General features: G+C 35.6%; 1 protein-coding gene across 2 annotated transcripts in view; it reads left to right on the forward strand.

The window, feature by feature from the left end:
- The window catches only part of GABRG2 (gamma-aminobutyric acid type A receptor subunit gamma2), a 209,584-nt gene that overhangs the window by 112,160 nt on the left and 71,597 nt on the right, over positions 1 to 25,827 (forward strand). For both annotated transcript variants that reach the window (XM_079916850.1, XM_079916851.1), the window contains 5 exons: positions 6,232 to 6,383; positions 8,083 to 8,150; positions 10,437 to 10,657; positions 12,914 to 12,996; positions 15,573 to 15,710. In XM_079916850.1, coding sequence (XP_079772976.1) covers positions 8,109 to 8,150; positions 10,437 to 10,657; positions 12,914 to 12,996; positions 15,573 to 15,710 — 484 coding nt within the window. In that variant the 5' untranslated portion in view covers positions 6,232 to 6,383; positions 8,083 to 8,108. The remainder of the gene's footprint in view (positions 1 to 6,231; positions 6,384 to 8,082; positions 8,151 to 10,436; positions 10,658 to 12,913; positions 12,997 to 15,572; positions 15,711 to 25,827) is intronic.

Raw genomic sequence — 25,827 nt, forward strand, 5'->3', positions numbered from 1 at the left:
TGGTAGTTCACTAGTTGGTATTGTTGTATAGTGTTTCATTATGTAAATATGCCATAATTTATTTATTCATTCTACTATTGATTTAGGTTATATAGATTTGTATTACCAATAATGCAACTGTGAACATTCTTGTACATGTCTTGGGGTAGATGTGTGCGTGCATTTCTTTTCGGAATAAATCTAGGGATGCACTTGCTGGTTAATAGGATACACAGGTGTTCATCATTAGAATATAATGCCAAAATGTTTTCCTTCCAGCAGTGTATGAATGCTAGCCACTCCACATTCTCCCTCTTTTATTTATGAGTGAGTTAAAGCAAATACACAACAACAGCAACAGCAAATGCAGTGAGGGCACTAACTGTAGGAAAATGGACTTCAATGATATGCCTAGAACATGACCTGATATGTTTTTTTCCTATTTACACCCTCTGTTCCTAGTGACTGCTGTGGTTCTCTTCTCCACATTTTCCCTCCTTATCTTAAATATCCCAGTTTTCATTTGCTCTCTGTGAAGTCCTCATGCTTTAGGGGATGTCGATTTCATCTTTGACGCTAGTGGTAGGATATATAATTATACTAAAATAATGAACAGAGTCCCACCCTCTAGCTATAGACGTGGCTTCATATGTATGAATTCATATGTATTCAGGCCACTGATTCACAAAATGAGACCCTCTGGGGACTTTTAGAAAAGTAAACTGGAAGAGTTTATCTCTGTTTTCATGGATATAAACAAGGAAGCATAGAGGTAAGGAGTCGTTGCTAGCATCTTGTGACTGTACATTCAAGCCATCTTTGGGTTGAGGGTGATAGCATGGTGGACAGAAGGGTGAGACAGAAAGAGTCTGAGGTTTTTTTTTTTTTTTTTGCTATACGTGGACCTCTCACTGTTGTGGTCTCTCCCGCTGCGGAGCACAGGCTCCGGACCGGCAGGCCCAACGGCCATGGCTCACGGGCCCAGCCGCTCCGCGGCATGTGGGATCCTCGCGGACCAGGGCACGAACCCGTGTCCCCTGCATCGGCGGGCGGACTCTCAACCACTGCGCCACCAGGGAAGCCCAAGAGTCTGAGTTTTTAAATACATTGTTGAGAAGCTGAATCAAAGCACCATGAGGCTTATCCTACATTAAGCTTTAGAGTTATATATCCCTCCCAATTTAGTTTGAATGTTTTGATACTTGCAAAAAAAATTCATCTTAGCTAATAAACCCCCAGAGAAATTGATTTGATACGGGTCATTGGCGATTGCTAATAAACTGTTTGCATTTCATACATAGGAATATATAATCTGATAATTGACTCAGTCAAATAAACACACTTACCAACAGCTGTTGACCTAATTATCAAAAAATTGAACGAGGGGGCTTCCCTCGTGGCGCAGTGGTTGGGAGTCCGCCTGCCGTTGTAGGGGACACAGGTTCGTGCCCCGGTCTGGGAGGATCCCTCGTGCCGCGGAGCGGCTGGGCCTGTGGGCCGTGGCCGCTGGGCCTGCGCGTCCGGAGCCTGTGCTCCGCAGCGGGAGAGGCCACAGCAGTGAGAGGCCCTCGTAACGCAAAAAAAAAAAAAAAAAAAAAAAAAAAAGATTGAACGAGGTGTGAGCTAAGGGGATCATTGTAGGCAGAATAATTCACCCAGAATCGATAGTTAGAATTTACCCCCCCGCCCTCTACCCTCTGTGCATGTACACACTGACATACTCACCTGTGCGTAGAGCACCCTTCCCAACAAGTTCTGCACAGGTTCTTACATGTCCTTAATAGGGGATAATAGAATCCCATAGGCCACTAAAGGCTGTGTATGAAAGAGTAACTTGTGCCCCAGTGCTCCTACTCGCTAAACCACAGTGTTTCTCAGGAATCCCTGGTCCTCCAGGACAGTACAGAGGAAGTCTCCTCCTCCCATGATCAGATTGTAAGTCCCCTGTGCCCTCCGAGGATATATACTCACCTAGCATAGCTGTTCCTATACTTTATACCAAAGTCCACCTTTTGCTGTGCCTGGAAGACATTCTTTGAAATGAACTAGCTTATGCCTTACCCTTGCAGTGTGCATTGCTTTCCAAGTCATGAAAGAGTTTAAGTGAGGCAGCTGAACACATCCATTAAGTTAAATTACAAGCTCTGCTTCTATTCCTCAGTGTGGGGAGATCAAATCATTGGTATCTGCAGTGGCAAGTTTATGAAATTTGAATGTTATTAACTTTGTGCTGAAGGTGCCTTACTTTTATTGAACTCAGGCATAAACTAATTTATTGTCCTAAGGGAAAATGAGCTTGAGCAGCCATTTGGTTTAGATGATCTTATTTTTTTGATGAATGTACAGTCACAGATTCTTTGGTCCCATTTCTTTTTTCAAAGCCTAGCAGCATAATGGTTAAACATTTTGGTTTTGGCAAACTAAAATGACTATTGGTAAATATCATCGTTTTTCTTCATTTGCGAAGTGGAAATAATTGTAGGAATATCAGTGTTTTAAAGATTAAGTGGGAGAATGTATGTGAAGTCCTTAAAGTTATCTGTAGAACATGGTAAATATTTAACAATAGCCGTTGTTGGTAATATTATTTATCTTAGGAAAAGTAGTTAGCAAAAAAAAAAAAGATTCTTTTCACAAATTTTAATTGTAAATTCCATGCATTCATGGAATTTATAGTTTAGTAATGGAAACAAACAATAAGCAAGTCAGTAAACATACATTGTAACAAATGCTATGAATCAGTCAAAGGACTGGCTAGAACATATAAAGGGTCAGGTGGGTGACAAAGGTAGATAGAACAGGAATGACCTCTACTCCTATTCAGAAGGTGATTCTTGTGTTGAAAATTGAAAACTTAGAAGGAATAAGCCATGCCCAATATTGGTTTAGGAGTTGGAGAGAAGAAAAGATGGTAGGCAGAGAAAGAAAAATATATATTCTGTGTTTATGATACCAAACACCAATGGATTTGAAGATACCCAAATGAAAAGACAAATGTTTTTGTTTCTCACCCAGATGTTTGTTGTTATACTACCCTAGGAGAGTATAGTGACTAGATTTTTCTTCCTACAAAACTCACAGCTTATTGAATCCGTGAAAATATGAAATACCTGGATTAAAATTGTATAAACTGCATGATTAATCTTCACAGTGACAAATATCCAAAATATGTACCAAAATTCAAGTAAAATCTTCTAATTGTGAGCAACCTCTCACTGTACATCTCTTCAGTATTTGTTTGTTTTTAAAAGCTTCTTTATTCTTAAATAAAATTGATTTTTGTTTCTGATTATAAACATGAACTCATTACATGTTTGTAATCATGCATAAATTCAAATCATGCATAAAAATGTAAAGATGAAAATTAAAAATCTAATTTACAACAGAGAGATTCAGAGTCAGAAGAACTAAAGTAGGAAATTAGTTGCAGCTTGCCAGCGCCTTAGTTGTGGCATGTGGGCTCCTTAGTTGTGACATGCAAACTCTTAGCTGCAGCAAGCATGTGGGATCTAGTTCCCTGACCAGGGATCAAACCCGGGTCCCCTGCACTGGGAGCATGGAGTCTTATTCACTGCACCAACAGGGAAGTCCCAGAAGTATCCCTTTTCTTTTCACTTAATGTATTTTCCCTCTTGGTCTGCCAGAAAATAGTAATAATGGTAACATGGCACCATCACACCTGGATTATTTATTTGTTAGTATGAGGAAGTGCAATGAACAAGCATACCAAACTGTTTAATATATATTCCCTTTCCTTGAAGAAACTTTAATAGGATGCTTTTATCGAGGGAAGGGGGAAGGACAGAGACGGAGAGAAAGGAAGGAAGAAGTTGAGATTTTTTTGAAAAGGCGCTTTTGCCTGAACAAATTAAATAGCGATAAAATTTCATAATGATGACATCCAACATCCAGTGGGCCAACTACGTTCTTTTCTCAATGAGTTGTCAGGGGGATTTGAAAATTCCTTTGTCAGATAACTTTTTTTTTCTTCTTAAACTAGTAAGATTTAGGTCATAGGATTAGAACTCTATTACACAGAGTTCATCAGTGCTCCAGAGAAATGATGAATTGATTACTTGCTTACTAAGTTGATTCATGCCAGTCTGGCAGTTTGTGGGAGTGAATCTAATTATCAGTCTCTTACTTTCATTAATAGGTTGGAGCAAGCTAACTTCTCAAAGGAGGAAGAAGCAGTAAGATTTAGGTCATAGGATTAGAACTCTATTACACAGAGTTCATCAGTGCTCTAGAGAAATAATGAATTGAGGCTTAAGAGGAATTTTCGTATCAGACAACTGCTCTCTGCCTGCATTGAAGTAATTCTCTTTGAGAGGTGGTTGAAGCTTTGTCCAGCCCATCATACATACCCTCTAGGGGTGCTCTATGAAATTCAAATTTTGTTTAAAGTTCTTATGTTAACTGAAGTGCAAGATATAAGACTGGCTATGTCAGGTTTTATGCAAATGTGTGATTCAGTTTTTATGTTTCCTATTCATAAAGCTTTAAAGGAATAAAAAGATTACTTGCTTACTAAGTTGATTCATGCCAGTGATTACTTTTAAAATTTCATCTCCCATCCTCATTCTCAAACCAGATTAATCACATAATCAGCTTTCTCCTACCATATTTAGTCATCTATCTATTTATCTATACATATACATATGTTATATATGTATATATTTATCTATCTTGACAAATGAGTATAATTGAGTGTAATATATGGTTTGAGAATATGATACATGTTCGGGGTACTGTGGCAGTGATTTGATTTCTGACAAGATTCTTTCTTACCATATCTTCAAGAAAATAAACTGAAGATGAGAAATGGGATGAGAAACTTTATTTTGTATTTTTTTATTTCACCATAAGCAACAAAAGTAACCAGTATTTACTGAATATTGATAAAAATTAAAATAGCAGCTTTTGCAAGGTTTTACATTGCCCCTAGATCTGGCAAATAAAATCATTTTGTTTGTGGAGGGGAGGAGGATGGAGTTTGGGGCAGGGGAGAAGCAAACTATAGGAATTCCAGTATCCGTCCAAAATCAGCCTTAGTTTCTGGTCCCATTGTGGCTTTTCTGACAGGTTTTGGCATAGAAAACTGAATCATAGATTATTATGTCACTTTTTGATTATTCAAAATAGGTCATTTCACTTCTATGATTGTACTACATTAACCATTAGTGTGAGTTTCTAGCTCAGGAGCTTTTGCTGTAATAAAGAGTGGTTTAAAGTCTACAGTTACATCTTTCTTCATAGTATCAGGTTCTTAACAATCAAAGATAAATGAACCGCCCTTGCTTTCAGTGCAAGTGAGGGAAAAAAAAAAAAAAAAAAACACGTACACACACCCTGGAGGAAGGAAAGGCAGCAAGACTGAGCCTCTCCTTAGTAGTTCAGTTGAGGGGGGAGAGACTTGTCTGGCAGTTTGTGAGAGTGAATCTAATTACCAGTCTCTTACTTTCATTAATAGGTTGGAGCAAGTTAACTTCTCAAAGGAGGAAGAAGTAGACATTATGCCTGAACTCCTAGACTACATTATGATCATTTAAGCATTGCTTTCACAAAAATAGTTGTAGTCTTTTTTTTTTTTCATGATTCAGGCCAGAGTTGTTGTTGTTTTTTTAATGTTGAGCCTTCTTTTAATTTATTTATTTTTATTTTTGGCTGTGTTGGGTCTTCGTTTCTGTGCGAGTGCTTTCTCTAGTTGTGGCAAGCGGGGGCCACTCTTCATCGCGGTGGACGGGCCTCTCTTGTTGCGGAGCACAGGCTCCAGACGCGCAGGCTCAGTAGATGTGGCTCACGGGCCTAGTTGCTCCGCGGCATGCGGGATCTTCCCAGACCAGGGCTCGAACCCGTGTCCCCTGCATTAGTAGGCAGATTCTCAACCACTGCGCCACCAGGGAAGCCCGTGTTTGTTTGTTTTTTTATAAGCCCTTTGTAAAGTTGGGCAGGTGGACAGGAAGAACATCAACTATGGGAAAGGCAAAAGTAACTGGTAAAACATGGTATACTTATAGATGGGAGGACAGAGCATTCTGGAAAACTGAAGAGTATACTTTAATAGGTTTTAATCTACATCTTTGAAATTTAATTAGCTAGACTAACCCTCAGCTGAGAATCTTCACTGTAATCCAGTGTAACGCATTCCTGTCATCCTGTTTCATTTCTCCTTTCCTACCAGTGGTCTGTGAGTAAAAGTCAACTTGGATGGAGTCTGTATGTTTCTTGACCAATATTTTGTTTTCTTAGCCTCACTAGCCAAAAATCTGATGATGACTATGAAGATTATGCTTCTAACAAAACATGGGTCTTGACTCCAAAGGTTCCGGAGGGTGATGTCACTGTCATCTTAAACAACCTCCTGGAAGGATATGATAATAAACTTCGACCTGATATAGGAGGTATGCTAAAACCTTTTGTGATGTGTGTTAGATAAAAGCAAGTCTACTACATGAGGAGAAAGCATCAGCCCATTTCAATAACCAGAAGGATATAAATGATACTTTTACTAAATACTGTAAAAATAAAGAATGTATAAACAGCATTCAGGTCTGGGGGTAGACAGGGCACTGATAAGTTCAAAATGAAGAAAGATGATTTTCAAGTTAGCTTGAGAGATAGAAATTTAAATTTTCCTAGACATCTCAGACAAAGACTATAGAAGAAAAGTGCCAACTTCTTTTTGAAGAAACATCAAAAACAAACAAGCACATACTACTATATATAAAATAGATAACTAATAAGAACCTACTATATAGCATAGGGAACTCAGTAATCTGTAATGAACTACATGGGAATAGAATCTAAAAACGAGTGGATATATGTATATGTGTAACTGATTCACTTTGCTGTACACCTGAAACTAACACAACATTGTAAATCAACTATACTCCAATAAAAACTAATTTAGAAAAAAGAAAGAAAGGACATACTGCTTATCTATAGCTGTGTAACAGACAACCACACAATTTCAGTGGTATACAGTAATAAGCATTTATTTAGCACTTTGCTGGGGGTGGTCTAATCTAAGCTCAGCCAGGTCGGAGCTGCTCATTTAAGAAAGCTGTAGTCTCATTCCACTCCTGGGACCAGCAGACTAGCTAGAAGTATCCTTCTCATGACAATAGCAAAGAACAAGAGAGAAAATAGAAACTCATAAGGCTTAATGCTTTCGTCCATATATTATCGGCCAATGCAAGTCAGATGGTCAGGCTCAAAGTTCAGAGGCAGAGAAGTAGCCTCACTGATGTGAAGGCAAGGGTACAGATGCAGGGAGGAGTGAAGAATCCAATCCATCACAGAGACTTACAGCATGGCACTTCAAGGAAAATGGATAAAGATGAGAGAAATGTACTTGTTGAATTGAAGCCCAGAATGAATGGTATTATGAATCCTCGTTCATTAAATGTTAAATGAAAATGGAGCATATTCATTAGGCCATGGATGTAGTACTACATGATTTTTAATATCAGTCCTCTTTGACGAATAGGTGGTGTGTATTGGGTTTCCATATGGTTTCCTCATATTATTTGATGAGTCACAGAATTCTTTAAATCATTGAGGAAGGTTGATTTTGTATTGGCTAGAGGTGAATGAGGATAAAGTGGTCATAAAAGGAATCAACAGGGAGGAATGTTTCAAAAACAATTCATAATACTTGTTGCTTTTTATGCCTCCATGTTTCTAATGCATATTAATTTCTAGATCACTAAGTAGCTATTTTTTTCTATATGGGCCCAGTCAAGTTAGAATGCCCAAATCAATTCTAGAACTTAAAGGAAAAATAATAAAATTCAGGACATCTGAGAGATGGATGAAGAAAATCTGAGCAGTGTTTTCTTATGTATTCATTTTTATCTAGTCTTACAAAGATAATCAGTTTCAAAACTCTGCTCTGCTTTGTTATTGTATTTATGTGCTTAAGATACTTCTTTGAAAATAAATAGCTAAATGTAGCAAATTAGTCATTAGCAACAAGTTAGCTGTGAATAAATCACTTCTAATGTAGCAAAATAAATAAATCTTTCTAGAATAACAAGGACTAAGCATTAAAATATTATGCTTCTCCATATGCACATATTTCTATGGTTCTCTTTACAGTGAAACCAACATTAATTCACACAGACATGTATGTGAATAGCATTGGTCCAGTGAATGCTATCAATATGGTAAGTTTCTAATTGTTTGTCTATTTTATTAACATATTAGAGAGGAAATGTGGTAACACGGAAATAGCAAGGGCTATACCAACAAAAAAATTTGGAAGGGAGAGAGAATCTTTCAGATCCTTTTTTCTCCCTTGTAATATAAAGATAATTATTTTAAATGATTTGTTACAAAAATTAAATGTGATAATATGTATAAAATTACCTTGGGTAAATGCTATAATCTTAAAATTCAACACTCACTGCTTATTTGGTAGGTCCTGCTTACTACAAAATAAAATATAGTGCTTTACTACTTTTTAGAATATTCAAGGTGTGAAGAGATCATAGTTTGCTTCAAATCAGAATTGTTTCTCAGAAGAAATAGTGCATTAGATTTAACAATAAATGTAACTTTGTTCTTTTATAAAGCTTTCTATCCAAATCTGAAATAAGAAATTAGATTGGAGCCTATATAGAATAGAGTAGAACATAACATAATATAACATAACATAACGTAACATAACATAGTGATACTGTAACTTTAAAATAGTGTTTGCCAAGCAAGCAATAAGGACGCTCTGCTGAGTCAGAGAGATGAAAAGCATTTATTGCTTTCAACTGGGCTGATTAAAAAAAAGTATACCACCACCTGCATACTCCATACAAGTAAGTTTGCTTGTTTAACTATTAAACAAATGCTAACATGTTACTTCTTTACAACTAAAATTCTGATGTAAGTTGTAAATATCTAAGAAGAATCAGCTATATATGTAGTTTATTTAAACACAGAACTTACAGTTTTGGGAATACTAGTGCCCAGAACTACTGTCCCAGGATCACAGTTTATGAAATGCTGGTTTAAAGAATTTTAAACCTTTTGTTTGTGTGTGTGTGTTTGCCAAAATGTGGATCAGAAATTATTGAGTTACTCTACCTATTGCCACATCACTGATTAGTTGATAAAGAATTTCATAGAAGAAGTTCCCCTCTCATTACTTGTGGACTGCAAATATGCAATTAACCAGTAAACAAAGTGGTATGACTTACTCCAGTGACAATGTAGTGAATTACAGTGAGATACAGGGGCAGGAGTGCAAGGATATAATCCAGAACAATGCAAATTCGTCAAAGGAAGAAGATTATAGTCTCATCCTGATTTTTTGTGTTCTTCATCGTACATGGTGGTGGGTTGAGGGGATTAGACTAGGAAATGTGAATGACTCCCATCCCCCAATTCTCATATTCTAAGAACACTGGAGGTCATGTTCTAAGAACACCAAGGGTTTGTTCTTTAATTTTCTCATTTACAGACATGGTTAAAATAGAATTATAAAATCATGCTAAATAATATCTAAATATGATAGGCAAATTAGATCTCAGGTGTTATGATTCCAGGACTAATTCACATCACACTTTCTTTTCTTTGATTAAAGTTGCCACTTTAGTGATATATACATACATGAGGGTATAATTATTACAGAGTCACTTGTCATCATAGCACTTTTTAAATATGTTCTGTGATAGAGATTAGTACAGTAGTAAAGATTGTCTTTTAATTGGTGCATTTCCTCTTGTTTATAAAAAGAAGACGACAACTGTAATAGTAAAAACTAAAAATAGTTACCTTACTTTGGATGTTTGCTGTCTGCCAGACAGGGCACAAAGTGCTTTTTGTGTATAGTGTATTCCCCATTTCTATCTTCATACTGCCTAACAAGATAGATTCTCTAGGATCCTCACTTAGTTGTGAGGTGAGGCAGCTTAGCTTCCAGAGCTCTGGTTTAGAACTGTTTTGAGAACGGTTCTGGACTTTCTTTTACTCTGTAGCAGTGGTTTTTGAACCTGAGTAACTGATCTCCTCAAGAGACAATTGGCAATGTCTGGAGATATTATTAGTTGTCACAACTTGGGGGTGGGGTTTGTTTTTGGTGCTACTGGCACCTAGTAGGTAGACGCTAGGAATGGTAGTAAACATCCTAAACTACACAAGACAGCCCCCGTGACAAAGAATTAGCTGGCCCAAAATAACATGAGAAACTGCTCCATAAATACCTAATGCAAACAACTGTGTCAGGGCTATGATCTTTTACCAGAATTCACTTAGGTCTATTTTTTCGTAATGTATTGTCTACAAAAGATGGGTGAGTCTCCTTAGCCAAGCTTCTGCTTTCTTTTGGACGATTCAAAGCCAAAGTAGCTTTGCTTTGTTTTGGCAATGAGAACATATGTGATAAATACACACAAATCCTCTACAATACAATCCTACTATATAAAAGATGTTCCATTTCATCTTTTTCTTTAAAACAGGAATATACAATTGATATATTTTTTGCCCAAACATGGTATGACAGACGTCTGAAATTTAACAGCACCATTAAAGTCCTCCGATTGAATAGCAACATGGTGGGGAAAATCTGGATTCCAGACACTTTCTTCAGAAATTCCAAAAAGGCCGATGCACACTGGATAACCACCCCCAATAGGATGCTGAGAATTTGGAATGATGGTCGAGTGCTCTACACTTTAAGGTATTCTTTTGGAAAAGGAAAGGAGTAATTGCTGGGAATAAAGCAAAGATCAATCATGTTCTCTTAAAACAGAACGAAAGATGTCAAGCCTAAATCAGGGTTGGCATGCTTGATCAAAATAGTACGTGATGATACAAAATTAGGTTTTTTTCTGTTATCAATGAACTTTTTCAAAGGACATAGGTATAACATTGTCTTTGACTGATGTGAGAACTCTGTTTTCTCACAGGGACATGAGCCTAATAAAAAAGTAAGCACAGCAGATAGTTAAATTATTTGTATATATTTTCAATAATAGTTATGAATAGTATGATTCTTCTAGGTCTTACCATCCAGGAACTTGTAGCTTCAAAATGGTTAATGTTAAATGCCTTTCTAACATATATTTTATGCCGTAGGTAATATTCAAGATATAAAATATAATACTTTAAACTGGATCCAAAGCCTTTATCATCAGAGTTATATCAGTTACTAGAAAAAAGAGCCACAATTACAAAAGAAATTCATTGCATATATTTTGATTTCATCATGGGTTTTATTAAATTAGATGTAAGGTAATGACTGGAATTAGACTCTAATGGAAATCAAATTTTGTCTGCTAAATAAGAACTCAGTCTAACTTTTGAAGTATTAAGTCAAGTCACACTATCTCAAGTTCCTTTATCGTTCTCATAATACTATAGTCGTTTTTCCACTTGTATTAACTTGCAGAGTCACTGTACAATATTAAATTATGGACTCCAGCTCAAAAATATCTCTCATAAGATTCATTCAAGATTTGAATGAGTTTGTCAATCTATATAGAGAGATGATTTTATTCTTATCTATAATGCTTATCTATAATGATAAGCATTATCTTATCTGTAATGAGTTATGAATATGTTGTTTATAATGAGTTGCTTATCTATAATGAGTTATGAATATGTGTGTATACACATAGATATATATCTATGTACCTATCTGCAATCTACATTATCTTCAATTTTAACAATTCCAGTTTAATTTGGAGAAATGATACTAATAAAATATCTAATTTAATTATAATTTCACTTATGAATAAAACTAATCTTTTCTTTGGAAGAGCATATAATTACTGAGTGACAGTGATTAAAACCTCTAGCTTTGGAGACATAATCTTGGGCTCAAATCTCAACTATGCCACTAGATTTGTGACTTTGGACAAGTCCAAGTACAATAAAGCCATAATAACTCTTATTAAATGAGAGAAAAATTCACCTTACTCAGTGCCATGCAGATAGTTACGGGCTCAATGATTATTAATTATATCTTAAGATCAGTAATTGCTCTGTTATACCATAGAAAAATAAAATCTCCCCCATTAAAATTTATTCTAAACTTTTAATATAAAATGTTTATAAAACAACTTTTATTACTTTAAGATTGATATCTGTAATTGTAAGAAATATAGCTAACAAATATGAAATTTAACAAATCATCAACCCATCACCATTACAATTTAACAATATACTCATACTTCCCCAAAGGTGGTCAAAACATCTAGGACTCCTCTAAATTTTCTCCCTCCTAGAGTCCCAGGCTCTACTGGGAAAGAAAATCTGTATGTTTAGTAAGCACCTCAGATGCAAAATAATTGAGACTCATTGGCAAACATTTTTCTGATATGTCTGTGTATATGTGTTTAACATTTCTTGATTGCTATTAGATATTCTTCTACTCTTTAACATCCTATATAATGCCTTTATAGTGTTCCTTTGTAAGAATGCATAATACTCCATTGTGAAACATAGGTATTTTTAAACTCACATATAGTAATTTAAAGCTAACAGCTAACAAGTACTTATAAAGAGAAAGTTCTGCTTTAATTAGCAGATAAGATCTGAGAATTATCTGCATTCATTTACATGCAAACAGTGAATGAGTTTAAGTTCTTAAAACAGTTCTATTCAGTAAGTTAAGTGCATTCACTGAGCAATCTCATGTGTGCGATTAATTTGCCAAAAAAATTATGGGATGATAAATATTGAGTAAATGGAGTTGCAGGTCAACGAGATCCTATTGTTTAGTCTTTGAAAGTAAATGGACTACATTAAGTCTTAAACAATTTTCTCCTGGACTTGGTGAATTTCTTCAGTGAGGATCACCTTTTGTTATCAATAAGAATGTGTGACATACTCTCCAGGAATAAAAACAAATGGTCACTAGAAATTGTGCTAATGTACATTTTTTAAAACAGTCTAAAATCTTTCTATTCATGTTTCATATCTTCCTGTTTAGGTTGACAATTGATGCTGAGTGCCAATTACAGTTGCACAATTTTCCAATGGATGAACACTCCTGCCCCTTGGAATTCTCCAGTTGTAAGTAATACTCATTCTATATTCTGCATCCCCTCTCACCACTTAGTCTTTCTGATTGCAGTATCAGTTAATTGGGAGACTTAAACAATGCAAAATTGCATTAAGCAGTGTTGTTGACTTTGAAGATTTTGACAATCTCTTTCGTCATAAAAAAGGATCTATTTTATCAGGAATTACGAATAGATTTCATTGAGGCATAAACTTTTAATAAACTGGCAGTTGTTTCCTGGAGCCCTTTGTTGAGAAGGACTGTAAAGCTTGTCCTGGCCTCAGTAGAAAGAGGTAAATGTGCATTATACATCTCCACTCCCTCCGCGGGTCCAGAAGAGAGTAGCAGTACATTTGCTAGTTGTTTTCTCCCTTTACATATCAGGACACACAGAGATCCAACAATGTTGTTTGTTCATTCCAGTTTTGATATATCTATAAAGATAACAAAATTGAAAATTACCTCTTCCACCTGGAGTTCTAGTAATACCTAAAACTAGTTATCTACCAGTGAGCAAAAGGCTGATTTTTGGTGTCATGTGGGTCCAATTCAACTCCCAACTCCATCACTAAAGACTTGAGCAAATTACTAAATCTCTCAATGAGTTCATGACACAGGTGCCCAATAGAAATTATAAGACCTGCCTCACCTCAATATTGTTTTGTTGATATATGTAAAATGGTTGGTACACTACCTCACACATAATAAGATTTAATCAAAAGCTCTATTATTTTATTAATTATTATTATCATCAGATAATAGACTATAGCAAGAAGAGCATGATGATTGTAATACAAATTAAACTTTAGTAACCTTCGCAGATATTTTCTGTCTGAATCGAAAAGAAGCCTCAGTTTCCCCTACGTTTGCCTCACTCTTTGTTCTGCATTTGTGTTAGATTGCTCATCTCCTTCTTATTTTTGGACTGTCAATTGTGCATATTGGGTAGAATGAAAAACTGGCTATGAGTTTTAAGTTTTTAATATAATCTCCCAGCCAGGGAGTGATGGAGACTCCTAAGAACCAACTAAATCATAATAACAATACTTTCAAAAAAAAAAAAGAAAGAAAGAAAAAAGATGAGAAAACCAATCACCTGTTTTCAATAAACATCATTTCCAGAGAGAACCGAAGGAAAACTTCACTGTATATTATATATATTGAGAAAAATTTCCATTATAAATCTTACTTCATATGTTCTACTTCATCCAAGAATAGAATATTTTTTAGTGAAAGCTTACCTAAGGTTTAGGAGATTGGATTTCTTTTCTTTTAATTTTCCAACTGGGACTGCTCCTCTACTGAGTCAGCTAAACCTTAAGAAATAGTGATTTCTATGCCATCAGATTCCTGATTGACAATTGTCTTCTGAACCCCAAATCAACTTAATATTACTTATTGCTATTAAAACAGTTCAATCACCAACATGTTCTCCATAGGAAGTTCCTTAATATTATCATTCGTATTCTCAGTTTTCACCACATCCAGCCCTACCAGCGTGCTACCACCACTCAATAGCAATCTGGGGATTCGGCTTTCTTTTTTCTTTCTTCTTATTAATAAAATATAGTGGACAAAGAGTTGGACCAAAAGAAAGGAAAAAAAGGAAACAAGGGATTTTATTCCAAGAAGTCAATCAGCCTCCATAATCAAAATTACCTTTCCACAGCATTATTAGAAGATAAACAATTGAGAAGATTTCTAGTTTTATCATTTATCTATCTATCTTACTTGAGTTTATTCTGCAGCTTACTTATAAAATTATGTTTATGCATTCAGCAAATATATATTGACCATCAATTCCATGAAATAAGTATGATCATCATCCCCATAAGTAAATGAATAATTTAGAAGAAAAATTGAGAAAGCTTTCTGGGATATTATGGCTAGGAAAAGGTACTGATAATCATTATATTATCAGGGTAATATTTCTTTCATGAATGCTTTCTGTTGTTTTGGCTGAACATAACTGAGCTGTAAGGAATCTACATAGTCCTCATTGGTATCTTCTCCTCGGCATTTCTACTTACTGCTTTTAGTTGCAGATTTCTGTGTATATTAAAATGAAGCCTCAACAAATTGAGAGAGAGAATAATGTAAATAGTTGAGGTAATTTTTCCCAATCATCTTCTATTCCAAGGACATGCCCTGGGGAGGGATTTGAGTCTGCTCTTCTTCCATTATTTTCTGTTTTCTGCATGACTCTCAAAATCTTGCCCTGTTGACTCGGTTTCACCATAAACAATATCTTGCATATGTACTATATACTGGCTACTTTTTATATCTTACCCCAGACAATGTAAAGTATGTGTATAGTATATACAAAACCATGTATAGTATACCTTCTATGCAATTTAAGTGCTTTTCATGGGTAATTTTGACCTCATGGTTTTTAAATCTAATTTCCCATTAGGATATGGGAAATTGTATTGATCTTCCGTATGGTAATGCTCTTTAGTCCAAGATCCTCATCGAAGTCAAGACTATCTCTCTTGGTATCTCCCTCAGTGTCTTGTTCATAGAAGGTGGTTGCCACATATGTTCATTTTTAATCATTTAAAATGTGTGCTTTCTTATCTCATGGCAGATGGCTATCCACGTGAAGAAATTGTCTATCAATGGAAGCGTAGTTCTGTTGAAGTGGGGGACACAAGATCTTGGAGGCTTTATCAATTTTCATTTGTTGGACTGAGAAATACCACTGAAGTAGTGAAGACAACTTCTGGTAAGACGCACTTGAAAATAATTTTGAGTGACCCTTCCAGAGTTTGAATTCTGGTGTATATGATTTAGAAGCTCTCAACACTTGTCTAGAAATGATATTCAGAAAATTAAATGAAGTGTTTTCATTTACTAGAGAAAATGATAATTGGTATTCTAGTGTAATACATAAATGGATTTTATCAATTTAAAGCAAATTAGATTCAAATTGGATAAGCAAATTATTTGCTTAATTCCCTTATGAAAAATAAGTAACAGTTATTAAAAAGAAGAAAATACTTAATAGGCATAATGTTTCTTTTAAGAAATATATTTCATATTTAAAGTATCACATGGAGAAGATTAACTTCTCAAAAATGCAGAAAAGTGACCAGAGTGGATATGACTAATTCCATGTTCAGTAATTAAATATTTTGAACTGGCTTCATCAGTGGATAAGGGACTGGGTTTTGGTGTCAGGCCTGTGTTCAAATCCCAACTCCATCATTTACCAGCTACATATTTTAAGAAATTACTGAATTTCTCAGGGGACCACCTCTCACAGATAACCAATGTGGACAAAAGATCTGCCTCACAGTCATACTGTATGTATTTAAAAAAAGAAAAAGGTAAAATGCTTAGAATGATACCTAACACTTAGCATTCAATAAGTAGTAGTGCCTAATAGTATTAGTTATAAATATCAAGTATGCATGGGACCTAATGTGTCAGGACTTCAGTTTTTTTCAAGAGAAACTAAAAATCTATAGTATTTTTATATCAAATATCATAATTTTTAATGGTATTAATTGAAGGTGATTTAAAAAACCATGTGGGGTAAGTCAAACATATTTCCAGACCAGATCTGTCTCATGGGTGGCTATAGGTTAATACAAACCCTCTGCAATGCTGAGTGCGTATTTTTTTTTAATTTTTTAAAAAATTAATTAATTTATTTTTGGCTGTGTTGGGTCTTCGTTTCTGTGCGAGGGCTTTCTCTAGTTGTGGCAAGCGGGGGCCGCTCCTCATTGCGGTGCGCAGGCCTCTCACTGTCGCGGCCTCTCTTGTTGCGGAGCACAGGCTCCAGATGCGCAGGCTCAGTAATTGTGGCTCACAGGCCTAGTTGCTCAGAGGCATGTGGGATCTTCCCAGGCCAGGGCTCGAACCCGTGTCCCCTGCATTGGCAGGCAGATTCTCAACCACTGCGCCACCAGGGGAGCCCCTGAGTGCATATTCTATATAGATTATTCCAGCTGCACCTTTTTAAAGTTACGTGAATTTAAATGTCCTAATTTCAAATATAAACATTGTGTTCATAGCTTACCATATTAAGACATACTTTTTGTATTTGTTACCATGAATTAAGCTGTTTTCTATTGATTTATTCATGCATACCTGATTGTCTTCCTCCTGAAATTAATAGGACATATTTTTGTGTTGACTAATTTAGAAAAAGGCCTTGGTCTGTTGTACAAGGAGAAACAAATTACAGACCTAGACAGAAATGGAAATTTAAGATTCTACCTTCATAAGCATCATCCTCTAAATCAAAAACCTAACATTGTTTTTGGCATTTGCAGATTTCTTCAAAAAAAAAAAATTCTTACGTTGCAAAAAGAATCTGAAATAAAATCAAAGAAATGCTCTAGTTTATTTTTAAAATGTGGCCTTATGTTCGCTTATTCATTGGAAATACTGACCATCAAGTACTAGAACAGTCTTTATTTTGGTCCCCAAAACAGATTCAGGACTGCCTTAGAACAGGTCTTCCATCTGTGAGACAGCACATGTAAAAATAACCTCTAAGTCTGTATGCTTCCAGAATAAGAAATTGGGCATTAAGTTCTGTTGTATATTCATATCTGTATAGTTATTACAGCACCCTAAAACAAAACCCACAAATTTATGACTAGCAGATCTTTTGTTCAGTCATTTAAGCCCGGAGTGGCGTTAAAACCAAACAGTGGTGAGGGAAGTGTTGGCTTTATATCATAGGTTTTGACATCATCCCCTTCCCAAAGTCTCATACTGAGAATAATCTAGAGTATTTACTGTCTAATAAGAGATACATCCAAAAGAAAATACTCTATTTACTTAAAGCATGGCAAGAAAATTTATCAAGGTATCACAAGGCTATCACTCTTCCTAGAGAAATCAAAGCAAAACCGTATTGATATCAGATTTGATATTGAGTAGCATCATTTAATTGATTGTATCAACTCCTTGTGAATTTTAATATGGGGGTTAGCCTCCACCTTGGTCTTCTTGTACACTCCCTGCTCTCGCTGGTTTGTTTTTTGTGTGTGGTATCATTCCAGTTGCCTCTGGGAAGAGAAAGGGCTGAGTTGAAAGTTAACACCAATGCCGACAGGCAGCCTGATTATTGTGAGAGTTGATTTTGTAATGATTGGAAGTTTCTGTGTGATCTTTGTTTTATTTCTGATGCCATTCTTATCTTCAAAGCATGGCTCCATAACTAGTTAATATCTACAAGGAAGTTATATTAACAACTTTCTTGGGAAGTTATCAGAAGATCAAAATTATAGCCTTTTTGAATCTTGACCATTACAACAATGTGGTTTTCTCTTAGACTTATAGTAAATGTATCTCCCTTTGAGAAGCCTCTGTCAAAACTAGGAGAGAATAGTGCCTAAAATTAGGCCTAGTTTACTGCGGAGATTGCTAACCTTCACTCATTCAAGTCCACCTTTCATGATTTTGTTATATCTAAGTGGTGACTGTACTGTGGGTTCCTTAGTATATTTGTTCTTTAAATTGATTCCTTGTTATTAGTAAAATGATTTTTTTAAAGGAAAATTCACATTAGGACCATAATTGGAAAATGAGAAGCATTTGACGTAAATAGAAATTGGTATAAGAATATAATGAAAAGTGAACAAATGTTCTTAAATTTTAAGTGCACATATTGGTGTTCCCTGGGCTCTGAGTATGTGGAAAAAGAAAGAAAGAGATAGTAGAGAAAAGGAAGAGGGTAACTAGCACCAAAGTAAAACACTTCCTTGATTTAAACAGAAGGGTAGAAGAAGCAGGAAGGAATTTTCTTACACATAATTCGAGGCTATGTGATAATTCTGTATACACCACCTGAATCATCTTTATCACCATTTATATGTGTGTCACTCCTGAGAAAAATATTCCTCGGTGGTAGATTGATAAGACTTGAAGAATACCTTTAATTCTTGGTCAATACATCAAGATAGATTCTGGATCCATGATTTCTCTTCAAACCATCACCTCTTCCTGATTGCTCTGTATGTGGTAATAGCACCGTCATTGTCCCAGTGAGCCAGGCGTGAACACTCAGAGTCACATGTCTGCCTCCCACATCTAATGAATCATGAAGACACGTATACCTCTGAAATATCTTGCGTAACTGTCCTCTTTTCAGTTGCCATTGCCACTGTCCTAGTTCACGATCGTGTCTGTTCTCATCTGGACTCTGCTGGGAGCCTATTAAACTACATCCCTGCTGTCAGTCTCTCTTTTCTACAGTCTATCCTTTATACATTAATCATAAAAGCTAGCACTTACTGAGCACTAACTACATGTACCATAGCAAACACTTTATATACATGACCTACTTTAATTCTCATTACCATAGTCATATTTAATGTCATTAACACTGAAGGTATCACTGCGGTTAAGGAAACAGACTTCTAGGGGTTCATTTACTTGCAGGGATCAGATTTGGCAGCTGGGACATGAATTCAGGTGGTTTGCTTTCAGACTCATGCTTTTAACCACTGCACTATTTTTATTCGCACTGTGTCCCAGTAAGTCTTCCTGAACCACGGCTTTCCTCATGTCCCAAGAATTCAGGAGATTCAATTCAGCACAAGCTATTGTTCCTAATATGTAAGCCCCTGATCTCAGGAACCTTCCAGCTTGGTTTTCTATAATTTCTCAGCTTGTGACAGAACTACTTTGTTAATATTTTTATGAATATAAATAGCTAATCCTATACACACATTGAATTTCAGTCTCCTTTCTTTTTTGAATGGCTTATCAACTCAGCCCTACCTTCTTTATGACTTTAAAACATAAAAAAACAGCTTCTCTTCATTGAAACCTTTCAGACCTTAATGCCAGAATGCGCACTCTTGGAGCCAGACAGCTCAGGTTTGAACACTGATTTGTATACATTACTGAATATATCTAAGCTCAATATCACCAATGTTACAGGGTTACTCTCAGGATTAAGTAAAATAATCCACTGAAAATGCTTAAAATTGTGCCTAACACATAGAAAGGACTCAGTAAATGGAAGGCACCATCATCATCATCATCATCAGACTCCCCCGGGGCATTTTCACCTACTTTATGAAAACAGAATTTCCACCTTATATTTTTTTATCAGTTGTTTTATTCCCTCTTTTCTGCCCTCTCATTCCAGTTAGTCATAGACTTCCCAGTGGAAGCCTTCTTTTAATCATCTTTGTATCCGTGATGCTATTAGCCTGGTGATTTGCTTAGAGTTGTTGATTAGTAGGTAATTATAAAATGGATTGCTTGTGACAATTATATTGATAAAACCATAAAATTTCCCTCAATTAAATAAGAAATGCAGAATTCTATATATTTTTCCATTACTCATTGTTTTCTCTCAAGGAGAAGACCTGTTCTTTCTAGTCATATTGCCATGGACATTTCACCAAATTATCTACATGATTTTTGGTATCAAGCAGAGCTTTGTTCCTGATGTTCTCATCCTGAGATGTGGGTTAGAAAAATGGGCAAATGAGTTTCTTAGGAGAACCTACCTTCTTGGGACACCATTGCCATTATTATGAATCAAAAAGAAATAGATCATGTACTTCCTACACTAGAAAAACGTTAAATCTTTTTTCTTCCAGTTTTATTGAGATATAATTGACATACAGAACTGTATAAGTTTAAGGTATACAGCATAATGATTTGATGTAAATAGATCATGAAATGATTACCATCATAACTTTAGTGAACATCAATAATCTCATATACATAATAAATTAAAAAAATAGAAAACAAAATTTTTTCCTTGTGATGGTTAGGATTTACTCTCTTAACTTATAAATATAACATATAGCAGTGTTAATTTGTCATGTTGTACATTACATGCCTAGTATTTATTTCTTATAACTGGAAGTTTATACCTTTTGGCTACATTCATCCAGTTCTCCCTCCCACCACCCCCGCTTCTAATAACCACAAATCTGATCTTTTTTTCCTATGAGTTTGTTTGTTTGTTTTTGAAGTCTAATTGACCTCCAACACTATGTTAGTTCCTGGTACACAACATATTTCTATACATTTCAAAATGGTCACCATGATAAGTCTAGAAAACCATTAAATCTTCCATATCGTCCTTAGAAATGTAAACGTCATTGTTTCATAGTTTTTTGGCATTCCCATGTACATTAACTATTATATACTTCCTTTTTGTCTTTAACCCACCTTTTTGGCTTCGATTCCATGTGCAAGTTTTATTTTCTTGATTTCTATTACAAGAAATGCATAAATACTAAAATAAAATTTAAAAAAGAACTCTGTATCACTAAGTTCATGTGACTTTTCAACAGTGGCATGCAGACCACAATTTTAGAAACACCAGCTCCGTGGATGAAGTCCATGTTTGTTGCTTAATTTCTAAAATATATGTAATCTACCCTATATCTTCAAATATTGCCCATTATTCTCACACCATATCCTTTATTTTCTTGAGGTTTTTTGGATAAGTTGAACCTATTTCACGTCTTCGTGCTCATTTTTCTTAATACTAAGCTCAAGTTCAACCTTCTCTGCCTATATCAGTGTATACATATGGGTCAAATAATTCTCCAAATAGAAAAAAAAAAATAGGGCTTCCCTGGTGGCACAGTGGTTAAGAGTCCACCTGTCAATGCAGGGGACACGGGTTCAAGCCCTGGTCCAGGAAGATCCCACATGCCGCAGAGCAACTAATCCTGTGCACCACAACTACTGAAGCCCGTGCACCTAGAGCCCGTGCTCTGCAACAAGAGAAGCCACTGCAATGAGAAGCCCGCGCACCACAATGAAGAGGAGCCTCCGCTCACCGCAACTAGAGAAAGCCCATGCGCAGCAATGAAGACCAACACAGCCAAAAATAAATAAATTAAATAAATTAATTTTTTAAAAAGAAAAAAATAGCTCCATCTTCTAGGCTGTGTTTTAACTTATATGTCTTTGGCAAACACAGGTAAAGATACTCATCATTGACATAAACTATTGTGGGGGGAATAAAAAGAGAAATGAAAACATATATAAGTTAATGGTAATTGTTTTATTGAAGAGATTGGAATAAAAAAATTAATAAACCTAAATGATAGGAGAGAAATAAACAACTGTAACCCAGTCCTACAGTCTTGGGTTACTTTGGAATCACAGTAAGTTGTGAGCCCATTTTAGTCAATAATAAACTTTTCAAACTACTTGAAGCAACCTAATATATTAAATGAAATCAGTGTGAAAGACTGCACAGTAATAGATTTTTATTTTATTTTTAAGCTTCAATTTAGAAAAATTAACTTTGGTTTCAGGAGAGGAAAATGAATGGATTACATAAAGAGCTGGGCGAGGAATGGCCATGGAGAAGTCACTTGCCCTTTCTGGGATGAAAATTCCTTATTTCTAAAGAGAATGCATTTGACTAGATGCTTCTTTAAAGTCCTTGGACTTATTTATAATCTTTGATGTAACCAAGGTTACACTATAGATGTCTCAATGTAGGAGTAACTTTCTTTATAAATTAATGATTTCCTAGAATGTTTCCCTTCATCAAGTTTTCAACAATTTCAAAGCAAGTCAAATGCAAAGATAAACTCCTTTAGGCTTTTAACTTAAAAGGGATGACATTCCCACTCCTTTTTAAAAATCTGTTTTGTTATTAGTATATATATATACTGGAATATTCATGTACTACATTTAAAACTTCCACATTGGAATGCAAATTGGTACAACTATTATGGAAAACAGTATGGAGGTTCCTTAAAAAACTAAAAATAGAGTTACCATATGATCCAGCAATCCCATTTCTGGGTATATATCTGGAGAAAACTCTAATTCGAAAAGATACATGCACCCCAGTGTTCACTGCAGCACTATTTACAGTAGCCAAGACATGGAAGCAACCTAAATGTCTATCAACAGATGAATGGAAAAGAAGATGTGGTACATATATACAATGGAATATTACTCAGCCACAAAAAAAGAATGAAATAATGTCATTCGCAGCAACATGGATGGACCTAGAAATTATACTAAGTGAAGTAAGTTAGAAAGAGAAATACAAATACCCTATGATATCACTTAAATGTGGAATCTAAAATATGATAACATGAACTTATTTACAAACAGAAACAGACTTGAAGACAAAGAAAACAAATTTATGGTTACCAAGGTGAAAGGTGGGGGAGGGATAAACTAGGAGTTTGGGATTAGCAGATACAAATTACTGTATATAAAATAGATAAACAACAAGGTCCTACTGTATAGCATAGGGAACTATATTCAATATCTTGTAATAACCTATAATGGAAAAGAATATGAAAAAGAATATATATATCTAACAAAATCACTTTGCTGTCCAGCAGAAACTAGCACAATATTGTAAATCAACTATACTTGAAATAAAAAAAAAGGTTTAACTATTAAAAAAATAATCCCACATTGGGGCTTCCCTGGTGGCGCAGTGGTTGAGGGTCCGCCTGCCGATGCAGGGGATATGGGTTCGTGCCCCGGTCCGGGAAGATCCCACGTGCCGCAGAGCGGCTGGGCCTGTGATCCATGGCCCCTGAGTCTGCGCGTCCGGAGCCTGTGCTCCGCAGTGGGAGAGGCCGCAGCAGTGAGAGACCCGCGTACAGCAAAAAAAAAAAAATAATAATAATCCCACATTGGAATTTTAAATTCCAAGGTTGCTCTGACAGTACCTAGTGAGGAAATGGGGCTTCAGAGGTGGAGAGGGGCTGCACAGAGGAGTCATAGGAAGTCTAAGGAAGGTTGTTTGTTTTCAAGGTGACAAATTTCATTTCTGCTTACATTCTGTGGGCAAGAACTAGCTGTGTGTTCCTGTGGAGATAAAAATGGGTCTGGGAAGTGTAGCTCAGTTGTATGCTAGGAAGGGACAGTGGGTTTTATGACTTTCTAGCATCTGTGAAACATGCGTGACATCATTTTATTTCTCACAAGCTTCTCAGAGAAGTAATATTTTTCATTTTACAGATGAAGCAACTTAAGTTTAGAGGAGCTACGTAATTTGTTCAAGGCTATTCAATAGAGTTATTTACCCAGATCCCAAGTTTTTACCCCACTGCCTTTCACAAACACATGAGGTAAAGAGATGAATCAATTAAAATAAAAATGTTATTTCTAAACTTGATAATAGCTACTTTTATGGAGACAGTGCAATGAAGTAATAGCATTTAATATGATAACTATATACATATATCAACAAAATGTTAACTTATAGGAATAGCAATTATATTTACCTGGGGCAATAAAATCAAGTGAGAAACAATTTAGCAACAATATTTTACTTTTTCAGAAACATATTTATTGCTTATAAGATATTATTATTCACTTCTAAGTGAACCTATGGATCACCAGGCAAATCTGGCCTTAACTAAGAAACTGTTGGATCCAGTATATTTGTATAATAGTGTTACTTGCAGAGAAGTCTCATCAGAAAGAAAACATAATAAAAGGATTGCATGACTACTATTTACAGTAATTTTGAGGACTAATATCTTATTTTGACTGTCTATCAAGACCAACCAGGTCAAGACAACATTAATTTTTATCCAAGTATATGGTGTTTCCTAATTCAATCGAAATTCTTCTTTTGCTACATTTAGAAGACATGTTCATCAATGTGACTGATCCAACTAAAAGAGCTCTCCTGTTCAGCTGCTGTCCCCAAATAAATGTAAACCATTAAATAATTTTTTAAAACATGAAAATGTGAGATGGTGGAGACTGACTCTATAGACATTGTGCCCTGTACACAGACTCACTGAATGTTTCTTTCACTCTATTTGATGCAGTCAAATAATTCCTTCATCTTATTTTTGCATTTTCAGAAAATAATGCTATCCAGCATTGCAGCTATGCAAATTTGAGCATGTCAGAGACTGAAAAGGGCATCAAATAGCAGTGCGGAAAATAATGCTTTGGTTTTTTTAATTTTGTTTTACACTTAACTTTCTTTTCTTCAAAAGGAGGTTATTATGAAGGTCACAGCACACTGCAGGTGTAATAGCCCGGAAAAGCATTTCTGGGGTATACATGCTGGGGCTGAGCAGAATCTGTTCACTATTCTCATTTGCCACTCCTGAAGTCTATCTCGTTTAGGAAATCAAGAACAGTTAGTTTTATTAATCCAGGGCAGAAAGAGATCAGAAAAGCCCAAGGACTAGAGAATTGACATATATGTTAAGCATGACTAAGTATATTATTTTTTTGCTTACTTAAAAAAATTTTTTTTATTGAAGTATAGTTATGCCAATGCTGTGCCAATCTGTGCTGTACAGCAAAGTGACTCAATTATACGCATATATATGTTTTTTTAAATTCTTTTCCATTATGGTTTATCACAGGATTTTGAATATAGTTCCCTGTCTGTGTTATACAGTAGGACCTTGTTTATCCATTCTAAATATAATAGTTTGCATCTACCAACCCCAAACTCCCAGTGCATCCCTCTCCCTCCTCCCCTCCCCCTTGGCAGCCACAAGTCTGATCTCTATGTCTGTGAGTCTCTTTCTGTTTCATAGATTGGTTCATTTGTGTCATATTTTAGATTCCATATATAAGTGATATCATAGGGTATTTGTCTTTCTCTTTCTGACTTCACTTAGTATGATAATGTCTAGTTGCATCCATGTTGTTGCAAATGGCATTATTTTGTTCTTTTTTTTTTTCTCCTGGCCATGCCTTGCGGCATGTGGGATTTTAGTTCCCTGACCAGGGATCAAACCTGCACCCCCTGCAGTGAAAGCATGGAGTCTTAACCACTCAACTGCGAGGGAAGTCCCCTTGTTTACTTTTATATATGGTGTCTCTGTTATTCAAGAAACTGACAGTGCTGCATGTTTAACATATAAACCACATCATAAATGTTTAATTTT

This window comes from Stenella coeruleoalba, assembly GCF_951394435.1.
Source record: "Stenella coeruleoalba genome assembly, chromosome: 3".
NCBI lineage: Eukaryota > Metazoa > Chordata > Mammalia > Artiodactyla > Delphinidae > Stenella > Stenella coeruleoalba.